General features: G+C 41.4%; 1 protein-coding gene and 1 pseudogene across 1 annotated transcript; one reads left to right on the top strand and one right to left on the bottom strand.

Moving 5' to 3' along the window:
• Positions 1–4,994: 4,994 nt before the first annotated feature.
• LOC111590430 (uncharacterized) lies at positions 4,995–5,144 on the bottom strand (annotated as a pseudogene).
• Positions 5,145–5,530: 386 nt separating this feature from the next.
• LOC100127508 (Diacylglycerol kinase 2) lies at positions 5,531–14,560 on the top strand. Its single transcript, NM_001112765.1, is given in 13 exon segments — positions 5,531–5,698; positions 6,291–6,513; positions 6,618–6,740; positions 6,843–6,971; positions 8,867–8,952; positions 9,580–9,703; positions 9,843–9,891; positions 10,200–10,282; positions 10,395–10,462; positions 10,886–10,963; positions 13,743–13,830; positions 13,923–14,039; positions 14,188–14,560. Coding segments are annotated over 12 exon segments (1,503 nt in total). The 5' UTR covers positions 5,531–5,698; position 6,291; the 3' UTR covers positions 14,524–14,560.
• Positions 14,561–16,425: the final 1,865 nt, after the last annotated feature.

The raw sequence follows: 16,425 nt of genomic DNA, 5'->3' as shown, positions 1-16,425 counted from the left end.
CCTTCGGAACGACTTTTGAGCAGAAAACTTACACTGCACTCCCTTAGAAACGACTTTTTGCTGCTTCGAAGCAATTGCACTGCGTTCGTTAGAACAAATTTCTGGTAATTCAAAGGTCCTCCTTGGCACCATAAATTCTTATGCTTCAGCAACTTAAGCCTATGGAGAAGATATATTTTCATTATGGTAAAAAGCGAAATTGTTACAAGAGATTAAAAAACGATAAAAAGCACGTAAACTTCCCATAATTGTTCCTTATTAAAAAGAAAGACTGAAATGCGAAAAGCTGTTGTCGAGGTAGGATATTTGTCAGTAAATATGTTTCGACTCTGGCACAGTGCTATTGACTGTGCGAGCTTCGAACTCCTCTCTGAAGTCCCGCTGAAGGTGAGTGTGCTGACTCCCTTCTGGCTGCTGACCTCGTTGCGTTGGTGGTGGCAGTGGAGGCTGTTGCCAAGATGCTTGGGGTTGACTTGCCGAAGCAACAGAAGCTGCAGGGTGATTGCCTACATATTCTGGAATGTAAGGCGAATGGTACGAAGCAGTATGCATGACTTGCTTCGGCTGACTCTGTTGTGCTGCAGCTTCTGCTATCTCCTTTTGCTTCTGGATGGTAACATGGCACATCCTGATGGTATGGCCCTTGTCTTCACCACAGAATAGGCAGTAAATTTTTCTTGGCTGATCCCCAAATCTTCCCCCAAAGCCCCTGGCGCCTCTGCCCCTTGGCGCTGGCGACCGGAAAGAGCTTTGTTGCTGCCCCGAAGCTTGCGAGGAATACTGTGGCCTTTGCTGTTGACTTCCTCTGTCATCACTTTGAGTAGAGTTGTGAATTGACCTAACGTGCCTCGGATGGAATCTTCCTCCGAAGCCCCTGGTCATTTCAGAGAACCTGAATGCTTCCTCCCTTCTTTGGCGAAAATCATTGTCAGCTCGAATATACTCGTCCATCTTCTAGAGCAACTTCTCCAAAGTTTGAGGAGGCTTTCTGGCAAAGTACTGAGCTGAAGGTCCCGGCCGAAGCCCCTTGATCATGGCCTCAATGACGATTTCATTGAGCACTGTTGGTGCCTGTGCCCTCAGACGCAGGAACCTTCGGACATACGCCTGAAGGTATTCTTCGTGGTCCTGTGTGCACTGGAATAAAGCTTGAGCAGTGACTGGTTTCGTTTGAAACCCTTGGAAGCTGGTTATCAACATGTCCTTCAGCTTTGCCATGAAGTGATTGTCCCTGGCCAAAGAGAGGAGTACCAGGTTTGTGCAACACTCTTGACAGCCATGACGAAAGACTTTGCCATGACTGCAGTATTGCCACCATACGAAGATATGGTTGCTTCATAGCTCATCAAGAATTGCTTCGGGTCTGAATGACCGTCGTACATGGGGAGCTGGGGTGGCTTGTAAGACTGGGGCCATGGTGTAGCCTGCAGTTCTGTTGACAGAGGAGAAGCATCATCAAAAGCAAAATTTCCATGATGGAAATCTTCATACTAGTCGTCCTCATTGTAGAAGCCCTCCTGATGAAGCTCTCTGCGCGGAGGCCTTCGGTTCTGGTCATCTTGAGCAAGATGACGAACTTCTTTCGAAGCTTCATCTATCTGCCTCTGTAGGTCAGCTAGACGAGCCATCTTTTCTTTCTTTCGTTGAACCTGTTGATGGAGCATCTCCAAGTTTTGGATTTCTTGATCCAAGTCGTCCTCCGGAGGCGTTGGACTGGTGGCCTTCCTCTTCTGACTTTGAGCCTCTCTAAGAGAAAGGACATCCTGATTGGGATCCAGCGGCTGCAGGGTGGCAGCCCCTGTGGCTGAAGCTTTCTTTGGCGGCATGACGAAGGTGATGCTTGCCGAAGATGTTCAAAACTCAAAAAATGGACGTGAGTTCACCGGAGGTGGGCGCCAATGTTGGGGACTTGTTCTCAAATGATAAGAGTTAAGAACAAGGCAACATAAAAAGTGTTAAATGTTAAGGTCCTTCGTCCTTCAAGACATTATGTCCCTTCGGATATAATGAATTCTGGACGAAGGTTATGAAGGAAAAGACCTTCGTAACCTCGATAGATAATAAGGAAGAATACATGTATGAAATACAAATAATAATACAGATATTATCATCAACTTATTTTTATTTGCATTATCAAATTCACAATGACAAATTATAAATGTACCTTTGGATTGATGAAAAGTAAAGGTACAGGCGTGATGTGAAAAGCGAATGCCAAGTCAGCGTGAACAGTACGGGAGTACTGTTCATCTATTTATAGGCACGAGACGCAGCCCGTGTAAAATTACATTGATGCCCTTTACATTTATTGGTAACTCTATAGTAACTCTTCAAGGTCTAATTTGGCTTTTCATCTTTAAGTCGGTTCCCCTTTTCTGCTGTCATGCCGAAGCTTATCTGCGCATAGCTTCGTTATGATCTTATCCTTCGTCACGATCGCCTTCTGTCCCACTCAAGCTTCGTCTTGACCATACCCGATTCCGAAGATACCTGTTCACACATTTCACTTGGAAAACATTGTCAAATTATGTTTTTGAGGACCTTCGGAAGCCGAAGGCCCCCAACAACGAGCCTGGCCCGACACCCTCGGGGGGCTAGGTCGCCCTCAGCACCACACTCGGGGGCTGGGCCCTCCTTAGCAGCAACCTCCGAAACTGAAACACCCTCAGTCGTACCCAGAGGAGCCGGGTGACTCTAACCAACAGCATCAAGGGCCAGCGTGTCCTCGTGAGCTAGACCGCCCTCCAAGGTCGACGAAGCGTGAGAAACTGTCCGGGTTACCTCTTGCCCGACAGGATTGCATGACAAAGGGATATCATCCGGAACCTCTGAACAGACGATGGAACTTTCAACTTCAGTAGGCTCTGATAACAGGTTTTTAGGGATAATCTCTTCTAATGCATGGTCAAAGGCAAACATTGTCAACCCCCTGGAGGCTAACAAGTCCTGATAAGGCCTGTGTCGGAATGTCACTACTCCTGCTGCTACGGGTGTTCTTACGAATCAAGGGAATTTCTTCTTCTTCCTCCTCTTCGTCCTCATCAAGCACACAACCGCCAACTCTATCATCACCACAACCTCTGATATCGTCCTCGAGGGTGGTGCTCGCCGAGCCACCACCGAGGAGTGATGTCGAGGGACCAGCATCTTGTTCTAAGCATGATATTCGCCGAAGTCTTTTCTTTCTCTTTTTCCCCTCATCAGGCGCAGTTGGGTAGTTTGTCCGGCGCGATCGGTTGCGACAAACACCTTCAGGATTCTGAACTTCTTCGTCCTCACCAAGATTCTACCCAATCGCAACAGCTATCGACTCAGTACGGGCAGGGTCAGACGATTCTCCATCCAGCATACTAAGAACTACGTTCACCTCGACCTCATCAGCACTGATCGGCATCTGGAAATGAGTCTACCTCTCTGCTTCAGGAAGATTCCGGAATGAAGCGATGAAAGCCTCGATGTCACCCAATGAGGGTCGCACTCTATGACCCAGACTACCATCTTGAACATGAGGATTGGAAATGAATTCAGAAAAGGGACTCTGTGGAGGCATAATAAGATAGGGGAGCACCAGCATTCGAAACCTTGCCCCTTAACATCAAGTCAATCCGGCTCAGCAGGTCCTCGTGAGGAATCCGTCTATTGGTAATTCGGGTAGGGTCATTGAGCCCGGTGTACAGATAAGCTGGGTACACTCTATCTTTTAGAGGTTGGATGTTCTTGAAGACAAAGTCAGCAACAACAGCTTCGGCAGTCAGGCCCTTGTCTTTCAGCACACATATTTCGGCAAGCAATACCCTGGATTCGGCTAGCTCTGAGGCTGTGGGGGACTCTGTCCAGCTGGGTGTGCGGACATCGGTCTGCCTCCCCGATCGAGGGGGGAGGGACTTGTTGTGGTTCTCCATGGTAAACCACTCAAGGCGCCATCCTTTAATGTTGTCCTTCAGGTGGATATCAAGATATTCGACTTCCCTACCTCGATGAAGCTCCAAGCTGGCACCACCAACAAGATGATGTTGTCCTCCAGCCATCTCGGACCGACAGTGGTAGAGATATTTCCAAAACCTGAAATGAGGAAGAATTCCAAGGAAAGCCTCGCAGAGGTGAACAAACATGACAATTTGAAGAACAAAATTGGGGTTTAAATGTGTAAGATTCAGAGCGTAAAATCGAGGAGGCCGCGAAAAAAGGGAGAGGCCGACAGGGCCAGTCCTCGGATGAGAAAGGGCACGAAGACGACAGCTTCGTGGGTGTTCTCTGTTGGCTTCATGTTCTTGACTTAAATAGGAGGGCCCATTACGACCTCTCTTGTCCTTCTTTCTAAAGAGCAAAGGCATTGCCATAGCCTTTGAACCCTTCGATCGACTCATTGGTCGAGGTCTTGCTCAGCCTTATCAAAATGTTTGCTCCTCGGATGGATGGTTAGACGGTGTCAACCAAACCGATCATCAAGGTCCTATTCGATCTTCTCTCCCAACAACTATTCTTATAGTTGTTAACATGTTTCTCAATTTCAAAGTATAAATTATTTTTATTTTTAAGATTAATATTTTTTTACATACATATCTTAACATGGTGTATATATTTTCATACATAGCAAAAATTATATACTTGAAAAGGCTAAAATACTTTATAATTTGAAACAAAGCAAGTGAGCTTATTTATCTCCTTAAAAGGGATATTTGTGGAAATTCATTTCTGTATATCTTCTAAGAAATTATAAATAGTTCAAAACGGCTGATAAGTGGACACTCGCCCTTCGCACAACGAAGAAAATTAAAAGCGCAACCATACGTAATCTTAATCTTAATAAACATTACTCACCCCGTCCCAATATATTAGTCGTTTTAGCTATTGATTTTTATGTCCATATTTAAATAGATGATGATAAATCTAGACATATATGTAAAACAAATATATTAATTAATATATCAATCAACTAAAAAGGTAAAACAAATTTTATTTTGGGACAAAGGAAGTAACAAATTGAAAAAATAGTACATTGTCCGTGCGGTGACATGCAATCATATTTGGTACCATAAAAATTAAATTTAATATTAATATGAACACATGATCCATATATCAGATATTAAACTGATACGAATAAATATTATATTTTATCTAAATCAAAAGATTAAGAAAGTTATGAATTAAAAAGGAGCATAACCTTTTTTATAGCTCGCTCGATCGGTCCTCCTTCTACACCTAGCAGGATGGTATGCGGACGTTGTATTGTGTTATGCTCCAGTGGTTTCTAATGATTATCCCTATTTGATGTATTGTTAGACGAATTTGATGTACAGAACTATGCACTTTACACGTGAAGCACGACGTATAAAACTATCTTTTCAAAGGAGTAGAGAAATAAGATAAATAAAATTCATAAATGTGCTTTCCTACACAAAGTCATTCGTCAATGTAAGAAATACACACAAAAAAAAAGTCAAATCTTAAAATGGCGAACATGCGAGCCCCTAGAAACGATGACAACCAAGAGAGTGCCTCCTGTCCTCCTAACATCGATTTTCCTCCGGAATCGTAACCTCAGAAAGCCAAATCTCATTCTCCGGCGCTCAGGCCCACCCAAGCGTCGACTCTCCCGATCCAATCGGTACCTCCTAGTTCCTCGCCGGCGGTAGCGGCGTCGGGCGAACAGCGGTGACTTGGCGAGGGCGCTTGGCCGGCGACAATCATCCACTAGGTACGCTGTTCTTTCTCTTGCCTTCCTGCTGCGCGCAAACGAGCGCCCCCAAGTTATATATGCATTCGGATCTGACCCAATTACGGTATATACATGTGTGGTATCCACTAAATTCGATTTTTGTTACCGGGTGTACATGTCTTTTACTCTGCCCGCTTCTGACTCTTTTCCTTCTCCATTTCCTGTAATCTGATGTGCTGAAAAAATTATTCACGGGTATTTTATGTTGATGATGCTAAAATAGCAGATCCATCATCTATTTGTGGGAGTATTTGATTTGCAAAACTCAAACTTTTCAAGTTTTGACCAACAATTGGTCACATTATTATTCATGCTTCGTGCACAAGTGTTGCATCAAAAGATTCATATCCAACTTGACCAACAATTAGTGGAATTATTCATGCTTCATGCACAAATGTTGCACCAATAGGTTCATATCCAAAGCGCTTTTAGGATGGTGTGGATTCTGTTGTAAAGATAACATAATTCAGGACCACCCAATCAAAATATGCCTTGTATTCATGAATGGAGGGAGCAAACATTTGTAGCACCAGTGAGTTATCCCATTAAAACTATGAGAACGATTTTTCAGGATGGAAGGTGAGGCAGAGACCGTGGTTGGTTCTTGTTCTAAACCATGTGGGCCTCTGGAGGACTACTACATTCCAGATTACATTCTGAAGCCAGGTGCCCAACAAGTACTTGTTGATCATGCGGCACCCTGCCCCGTTGTAGTGTTCATCAACTCAAGATCTGGAGGCCAACTTGGAAGTAGTTTAATCAAAACATATCGTGAGCTTCTCAATGAAGCACAGGTACCTTTTGTCTTTCTGGAAATGCTAGACCATGGAAATATGCTTCTGGTCTTAATTGCATTTTGAATCTGTAATTTTTGTGAGAGCTGCTCAGTTACTTTCAGGTTTTTGATCTCTCAAAAGAGGCTCCAGATAAGGTATTGCATCGTTTATATGCCAACCTTGAAAGGCTGAAGATGGAAGGAGACATTCTTGCAGTTCAAATTTGGAGGACACTGAGGCTAATTGTGAGTCATAACACTTTCAGAATTTAGATTATTGTTATACTGTGGTATCTATCTCTTTTGCTTTCCCATTGTACTTATTTTGACTTAACAGATTTCAATTAGGTTGCAGGCGGTGATGGTACAGCTAGCTGGCTGCTTGGGGTAGTCAGTGACCTTAAGCTTTCCCACCCACCTCCAGTGGCAACTGTTCCTCTGGGAACCGGAAATAACCTCCCCTTTTCATTTGGATGGGTAAGTGGCCAACATCATTCTTTTAAACAGATTTCCTTTATATTATTGTGTCGCTGATGTTTCACACAAAAGGAAAGTTGAAGTCATTTTTATGTTTTCTCATCCATGATTAAAGATAGAATAATCAAATTCTCCTCTATCTCATCCATGGTGAAAAATTGAACATACTGATTAGTATACTGACGCTCCAATCACTATCATCCATCTACTTGTTACCTGTATACATATTGTCTAATACTTTGTACTCCTTTTGTTCCAAAAAAAAACTTGGTCCTAAGTCAAACTATCTAATGTTTGACCAAATTTATATACTGGAATACTAGTGTTTATATTACCAACTAGTCGGTTGCCCGTGCATTGCGACGGCTTACAACAATATCCACGTAAACTATCCATCAAAAAAATTCAAGATTTTTTATTGATTGTCTCCGCTCTCTGTATAATATATTTTTTGATTTGACTAACTGATGTTATTGTTTACTCCATGCAAATATGTCTTGGTACAACACGACCAATGAAGTGAGCGATTAGAAGAGAGTTCACAACGATTGACTGAATGAACAGAGATTATAAAATAACATAATTCCATCATACAAAGACCAAATAAGAGAAAGTTTGTGAGATCAAGTTTCTAAAATAAGTCCAATGAAGTCAAACTTATAAAAAAAGATGATCAAAATATGAAGTGATTGCTAAAGTCAGACATAAAAAAAAACTGAATGCGCTCCATATAAATTATGCTACTTCGTAGCAATTACTAACGTTTAAAACCAACAATAACCTTTCATTTTGCTGTTAGTGTGACAAATCATTGTTGCTCCATCCAATTCAGCAACTCAAACAACATGTAGTACATTGCGCCAATATCGTCTCAAAAACAACCTAATGCTTGCAAGAGACAAGAACGTCGTGCCGTGCTTGGGCTGTAGCCTCGGCCCGTAGTGCTGGCCCAGCCTGACACGATTATTTTTTTATTTTACAAAAAAACGTATATACATATATACAATTTATATTCAATATTAAAAACATCATGGCGTGATGTTCTACTCGTTAGACAGTTTCACCCAGTGTCTCCCACACTTCTTCTATCAGGGAATGGGTTCGAACCCCACCTCCTGCACCGTTTTTTAACATTTTACGCTGATTTAATTAAATGGATCGATGGGCTAACGGGCTGGCCCGACACAGTTAGCAAGCCGGCATGACGTGTTTGTACCATAGTTGTGGCCCGCGTGCATCTAGCCCATGTCGGGCGTCGTTACGCTGATTTAATTAAATGGATCGACGGGCTAATGGGCTGGCCCGATACAGTTAGCAGGCCGGCATGACGTGCCTGTGCCATAGTTGTGGCCCGCGTGCATCTAGCCCATGTCGGGCGTCGTTTGGCATCTATAGACGTGCAGCGGATTAATTTGAAATAGCTGTGAGGGGTTATTTGTAAAAAAAATGACGCATGACGACCGTTGAAACTGGTGCTTTAAGTATAGTATAGAATAAGTATCATTGGACACATCATGAAACATATTTTCATAATATAGTTATGTGTTGTCATAAACATTAGCTATTTTTTGATTTTTCTATAGATTTGGTCAAACTTAAGATAACTTGATTTAGGACAAAACTAAAACATTATGTTTGTTTTGGAACAGAGGGACTACTTTGCATATGTTCAAGCTGTTGTTTTAATATTTATTTTTATTGATAAGCTGCGGTGAGTGTAGAAATTTTGAAAAGTTGATGCACACTTTTGAGTTCTATGATTCTATCAGGTCATATGCAAATCCAATTTAGTTGATAAAAAAACTATTTTCTTACGTGACTTTAGCTTGCAATCTTGCATGCAATTGCTTCTACATGTAAGAAAAGATTTGTTTATGTTGAGTTCAACATTGCAGGGAAAGAAGAATCCTTCTACTGACCAAGAGGCTGTAAAATCATTCCTCGGGCTAGTAAAGCATGCAAAAGAAATTAAGATTGATAGGTACTGCCCAAGAAAAAGAGCTCGTTGTTAGTTGTTTTAGGTTATGTAATGATTTCCCTAAAGATGAAAATATTGCTAAATTTGTGTAATATTCTTCAGTTTGTAGCTTTGTGCTTGTCTAGCCCATCCTTGTGGTAGCCTGTACGGAATTATTTTCTTCATAAAGAAAATGTCTCCTGTGTGTTTGCGGCAAAAAAATTGTCTAATATTGCCTCCAATAATGGAGCATGTTCCTATGCTCATTTTTCTGCTGCTTGTAGGATGCAAATTTATTTATTACAACAACAAAGCCTTTTAGTCTCAAGCAAGTTGTGATAGGTTAGAGTTGAAACCTAGTAGAAGTCACTAGTGAAGGTTGAGGCATGTGTATAGCTCTTTTCCATGCACTCATATTCACGGCTAAAACTTTGGGTATATTCCATCCTTTTAAGTCTCCTTTTACTATCTTTTTCCATGTCAACTTCAGCCTTCTCTTGCTTCTCTTTCCCATGCAAAGTTATTTATTTACATTAAAAATAATTGAATAGTTAACCCTTCATCATCATGTCTTTCCTCAGTTTAAAGCATGCTTATTCTTTTCTCTCATGCTAAGGCAGACACAATTTACTGTAAATTTTGATGTTTCAGTTGGCACATCATTTTGAGAATGCGAGTTCCAGAGGAAGGTCCATGTGATCCTATTGCTCCATTAGATTTGCCTCATTCATTGCATGCGTTCCATCGTGTCTCAAGTAGTGATTCTCTCAATATGGTAGTACACTCTTTCTATTGCAACTTTTTTTTGCTATGAATTATGTTTGCTTGAGAAAATGACATGCACCATTACCATCAAAGGCATTTGGTTAATGGATTTAATTCAAAGCTTCCATGATCATTCTTGATTACTTCAGGAAGGTTACCACACATTCCGTGGAGGATTTTGGAATTACTTTAGTATGGGTAAGGCTTCAATGTTGTTCTCATCTTTATTGTTACACAAATGCGGCAAGACCATTATGTACCTATACTATCCAGTTGTTTATTTATATTTTTTATCTTGATATGTGATCCTGGGTAGTAGTTCATGCTACAAAGGCTAGTGTTTCGCCAACCCACTAAGGAAAGTAGTGCAAGTCTAGTGAGATTATTGTTATGGCATCATTCTCTTTTTAATTAAATCTATATCTGGTGAGTTCTTAAGCAGATAACAAATTAAAGAATTCAGGCACTAGAGTCAAACATGATGATCATGACTTGACATGTTGCAGGGATGGATGCAGAAGTGTCTTATGCATTTCATTCTGAAAGGAAGAAGAATCCAGAGAAGTTCAAGAATCAGCTGACAAATCAGGTAAATGTGTCATATTTTAGTTTTGTTACTATATTTTCAATCTGCTTGTTAAATAAATGACCACCTAGTTATGCTAAAACTTTTGATTTGTTCATCTGCATCGATTATATAGGGTACATACGCTAAGCTTGGACTTAAACAAGGATGGTTTTGTGCTTCTCTTAGTCAGCCATCATCAAGGTAAAATTCGCAAAATTAGTCATAATCCTAAATCACAGACACTGCTCCCATGGTGCTTGTCTTTTGTGATATTTACTGTCTATTGTCTAGGAGACTAGGGTCTAGGACTAATGGTGTATTGTATCTTGATCACATTTAATATACATTTGACTTCAGGCTGCAGGAGTGTGGTAAGAGGAGTGCCATATTTGTCATTTTGTCACTCTCTAACTGTAGTGACTAATTCATTTTGTGTTTTTTATTGCTCCAAATCACCAGTTCACCACCATCCTTTGCATTCTGAATTTACAATTTGGGAGACCAGCTTTTTTTGGAGTATTATTTACAATACTAGATATTCTAATTCTGTCACTCTCGTGTATCTTCCAGGTTTCCCATTTCTCCTTTTGTGTTTAAAGGATAAACTAGATTGCTTTGTTTCAGGAACCTTGCTCAAATTGCAAAAGTAAAGATCATGAAAAGAGCTGGTAGCCTCTGGGAGGAACTTCACATTCATCACAGGTAAACGTAGGCGATTTTTTTCTGTTATGGGTCCTAGTTCAGAGGGGAATAACCAACGCCGGAAAGATAGCCGGACAGAGTCGGCTAGGGGGAGACTAGAGTAGAGAGAGGTGTTAGATTAAACTTCTTTGATTGATTCCCCCTTAAGGAGGTACAACTCATCCTTATATAGATAGGAAGACTTGGCCCCCAAGTAACTAACTCAATCTTATCTTTTAGAACGAAACCAGCGCACATTTGCGCCCAGGGAAGCCCTCCACGTCATCATGATGCATATCATCCGTAGGATCTTGATCGAACAGTAAGACCTTTCTCGAAGATTGTCCTCAGTCCTCTGCTATATAAAAAGAAGAAAATGAGTGGAGTCTCACATCGTACCAGTCTGCCAAGCAAACAGTCTGCCAGGCAAAATACCAAAGACCAAAGGAGACTCGCGGAAAGAAAAGAGAGAGTAAAAAAGATAAAAAGAAGAAAGAGGGAGTCACAGTTGTTCAACATACATCTCTGAACATCCTCTGCTATATAAAAAGAAGAAAATGAGTGGGGTCTCACATCGTACCAGTCTGCCAAGAAAAATATTAAAGACCAAAAAGACCCCACGGAAAGAAGAGAGATAGCAAAAAAGAGAGAAAAAAGGAACACAAAGAGTCACGGTTGTTCAACATACAAAGCAAAGATATCCTTGGTGATCCAGGAGTGCAGCAGGGGGAAAGAGGTACGAACCGAACCTTAACAAAACACCATCTTGGTTCCATAGCCTTGCCATTTGCTTCTCGAGAGGCATCTCCATATTCCCTTCGCCAGCTTAAGAAAAATATAAAGTTCCAACAATTATGCAATCTTTTCCTTCTTCAAGTCCTAATATTGTACTGACTGCAAGGTGTAGGAAAAAGGTTACCTGAACTCTCTCCATGCATAAATAAAAACATGCCGTATGAATAACTTACATGGAAAAATATAATTGTACCATCAAAACATCTTTCGAAGGTACAAAATAGCAGTCCTAATGACCTACTCTCTACAGTCAGTCAGTCACAGATAAGTGACCTTTTGCAATTGTTTTAGGCCAACCATTTCAAACATAGGCTGCATATTACCTTTTATTCAGAGTAGCAAATACACTTTCATGAAGTAAAATATGATGGATGGAAGAATCCATTTTTCCTTTAATATTAGGTATATATATATCCGGGAAAATGGTATGAGTATTTTTGTTTCTCAATGTAGTTCCATAAAAATATATTTTTGCTCACTGTCTCCAATCACCAAAAAAATTTAGGGCAAGATTTAGTACCATCCACTTGATCACTATAAATATGTACCTCATCCAACCCACTGACAATATAATACATACATACATAACAGAAAATTAACTACCCAAGCCCATAGCTAACCAATGGCCCTTTTGAGAGCGCGCCAACGGCGCACCATGCTTTCTAGTCTAATCTAATCCCAAGTAACTAACTCAATCTTATCTAATTTAATCCCAAGTAACTAACTCAATCTTATCTAATCTAATCTTTATCCACTAATCCTAACCCTGAGCCTATCCCTATGGCTTCCATGCTCTGGGCTACCGCCCCATGACATTCCTCCACCCTTTGAAGACAGCTTGTCCTTGAGCTGTAATGGGGTGCATGGCAACAGCCTTGCTGTCTATCTTGATCTGCACGTGAAAGTGCAACCCTAACTAGAAGCCTTTTATATCTCGACTTTAATTTATTTGCAAATAAAATAAAGAACCTAACATATGTCAAGGTTGGTCCCCCTGGATCCCATGGGAACAACCTCCTCCAAGCTGCAAAGGCCAAGACGTGGCAGCTCACCAGTCCTATGGCTGGAGCTGTCGCGCGTTCCAGTGGAGACAATGCCACCCAACCAGACATGTTCTTGTTGTACACATGGCTATAGATCAGGACGGTGAATTGGGGTGGAGGATCGGCCAACCCTGCTGAAGGCCTTGCCTCCCCATGTGTCGCGTGTTGTTCAACGCGCAATATCGATGCAAGTCGTTGTGCCAGGGTCGCCGCTTGACGTGCTTGATGCTGCGCCAGGACTGATCGGCCACCAGACTCCACCTTTGCCGCGAGTAGATCACGAAGTTGGAGGATAGTAGATCGGGCTTGCTCCAAATCTATCCTGGCACGAGTGAGCTCCTCACGCCAGGTCTGTCATCATCCATGGCAGAAGTCATGGGAAGACTCACTATACCAGATGTTATGGGTCCTAGTTCATAGGGCGATAACCAGCACTGGGAAGATAGTCGGGCGGAGTCGGCTTTGGGGGAAACTAGAGCAGAGAGGTATTAGATTAAACTTGATTGATTCCCCTTTAAGGAGGTACATCTCATCCTTGTAACTAACTCAAGGTATAGATCGGAAGACTTGCCCCCCAAGTAATTAACTCAATCTTATCTAATCTAATCCTAAGTAATTAACTCAATCTTATCTAATCCAATCCCAAGTAACTAACTCAATCTTATCTAATCTAATCACAATTAACTAACTCAATTTTATCTAATCTAATATTTATCCACTAATCCTAACCCTGAGCCTATCTCTATGGCCTCCATACTCTGGGCTGCCACCCCATGACATTTTCTCTCCTATGCATTATGTTGTAATCCTACAATATGGTATGAAGACCAAAGCTTCTTGCTTGAACTTGGGAAATCATTGTTCTGTTATATTTGTTCATCATTCCATCATACTGCTCCTTCATCTGTATTTCTTTTGGGCAGTAGATGGGTTTTTAACCTCTGCATTTGTACCTCTTGCAGCATTCGGTCCATCGTGTGTCTGAATTTGCCTAGTTTTTCTGGAGGTTTGAATCCTTGGGGCACACCTGGCACGAGGAGAGCAGAAGATGTGAGTTTCGATGTCTTTGTTTCTGTGAACTGAACATGCATAATTTGCAAGCCATGGAGATTAGTTGACTAATCTATTATGGCAATGTGCAGAGGGAGTTCACTGCACCTTTTGTCGACGATGGACTTCTTGAGGTTGTTGGCTTCCGTGACGCCTGGCACGGGCTGGTCCTGCTGGCCCCTAATGGACACGGCACTCGCATTGCCCAGGTATGAATTGCTTCTGCTACCTATTCCTCCTCCTCATGGAAATCCTTACATCTCAGAAAGGTGAACTCAGGCCCATCATGGTTTTGTGGTACACTAAAACGGGGTCAGTCTTCCCATCTAAATCTGATTTCACCATCCTGTTTCACAGGCCCATAGGATCCGCTTTGAATTCCACAAAGGCGCAGCAGAGCACACGTTCATGAGGGTTGACGGAGAGCCCTGGAAGCAGCCCCTTCCCAAGGACGATGACACGGTTGTGGTGGAAATCTCTCACCTTGGGCAGGTCACCATGCTAGCAAATGAGCCGTGCAGGTCCAAGAGCGTCAACGACCAGTCGTCACTGTCGCCGGCGCACGACAGTCATGGTGATTACAATGATATCGCTGAGGAGGACGAAGACGAGTGGGAGGACGGCAGGAGGAAGTTTGGGGCGGCAGATACATTTAAGATTCCTGACGAGATTGACATTGCTCATTTCAGTTGAGCTTTGACTAGTGCATCGTCGTGTGCGTTCTGATCATACGAGTATGGTTTGGTTTATAACCATCTCCTTTCTTTTGATTTCATATATTTGCGATATGATTGTTGCAGCCATGTGTAAGTGAATCCTAGGTAACCAAGTGCTGCGTTGCTATATATGACCAATGTATGTATAGATTCAGTGGAACGGTAAAAACACGCGAACTCTACGGTTTTCTCCTTTTGTTGTTACCAGTTCAATTGAACAATATAGCGGGTGTTTGGTTTGGGTAATCACGCTATTCAAAATATTCAAAATAAGGTGATACATTATGGGTCTATTATGTAATCACTCCATTCTAAATAAGTTGGTGCATCATAGGTCTATTCTTTAAATTTGGTGGGATGACTCTATTCTTTATATCTAGTTAATCATTGATCAACTCATTATATTTCACAAACTAAACAAAAAGTCAGCAGTAAGAAGACGATGGACTAATTTATTTCTCAAACTAAACATCCAACAAATTTAGTGGGATGACCTCATTTCTAATATTATTACTAATTAACTATGAGGAATAAGGTGTTGATGGGTCAACTTATTTTATTCTATAAACCAAACAAAAAATGAGGAGTGATGTAAACCCTAAATATGACATTAATGAAGTTAGCAGTGCTTTTATTGTGTAATACCCAATTTGTAAGAAAATATTAAAGGAGAAATTATTTCCTTTATATATATATATGTTATCTCTAATTACTATCACATGTGAACATCTCATTTAAAAACAAATAGTTAATAAAGGACATGCCACTAAATTGTGCATCATGATGGAGTTTTGCTTGTTTGTGCACTTGATAATAAAATAATAACAATAGAAATATAATAATGAGGTGGAAAAATTTGAATTTAAACCAAAGGTGCACTTTAGGGAATTGAGAACAATATAAAGAAAATAGGGAATAAATATTATGCAACACAAGATAAACATTTTTGGCATGTCCAAATTGTACTCTTAATCAAAGAATAATTTACCACAGTGTTGAATTTGAAATTTGAATTCAAAATGTGAAGGGAAAACAAATCAGAAAAATAAAAAAGAAAATAAAATAAAAAGGAAAGCTTACCTGGTCCCTAAACCCTCGTATTTATGACAAGCCATGAGCTCGAGCGAAATTTCGGCACCATAACCCCTTTGTTCTCCATTTGCACGCCTGAAATGGTGCAATGGAGAACAAAGGGGTTATGTTGTCGAAATTACGTACGAGCACAAGCCTTGTAATAAACACGGGCTCTGTCAGTCACTCTAAGGCTGTCCAATAAAATGATAATTCTAGACCAACTCACCTCACGTACGTCGCATGTAAGGTGTGTTGGCCCGAAACGGGTGACATATAGGTTTTAATCCATTTGTCAACTTTATGATACACGTGTTTACGCTACAATAGACTCCATTTGTTAACAATACATACGTTTACGTTACATACACTACCAGAATCTGAGTCTTTGCCGAGTGCTTGGCGCTTTGCCGAGTGCTTTTTGTCGGGCACTCTCGGTAAAGAAGCATTTGCCGAGTGCCGCACTCGGCAAAGTCCTGCTCTCGGTAACGACGGCGTTTGCCGAGAGCAGGACTCTCGGCACAGGTCTTTGCCGAGTGCCAAACACTCGGCGAAGGGCGGCTCTCGTCAAAGGACCGTCATGCGCCGTCTAAAGCTGACGACCGTTATCTTTGCCGAGAGCCTAGTTCTGGCACTTGGCAAAGAATCTTCTTTGCTGAGTGCCCCCCGTTTGACACTCGGCAGAGCAAGCTTTGCCGAGTGCCCCAGTTGGACACTCAACAAAGTATATTTTTATTTTTTTATTTTGCCAACCAAATTTTTGTGGTATGTTCTTACACTATGTAGACCTACATGTACCATTTTGGGA

This window comes from Zea mays, chromosome 10, assembly GCF_902167145.1.
Source record: "Zea mays cultivar B73 chromosome 10, Zm-B73-REFERENCE-NAM-5.0, whole genome shotgun sequence".
In the NCBI taxonomy this organism is placed as follows: domain Eukaryota; kingdom Viridiplantae; phylum Streptophyta; class Magnoliopsida; order Poales; family Poaceae; genus Zea; species Zea mays.
This window is presented reverse-complemented; position numbering and strand designations above follow the sequence as displayed.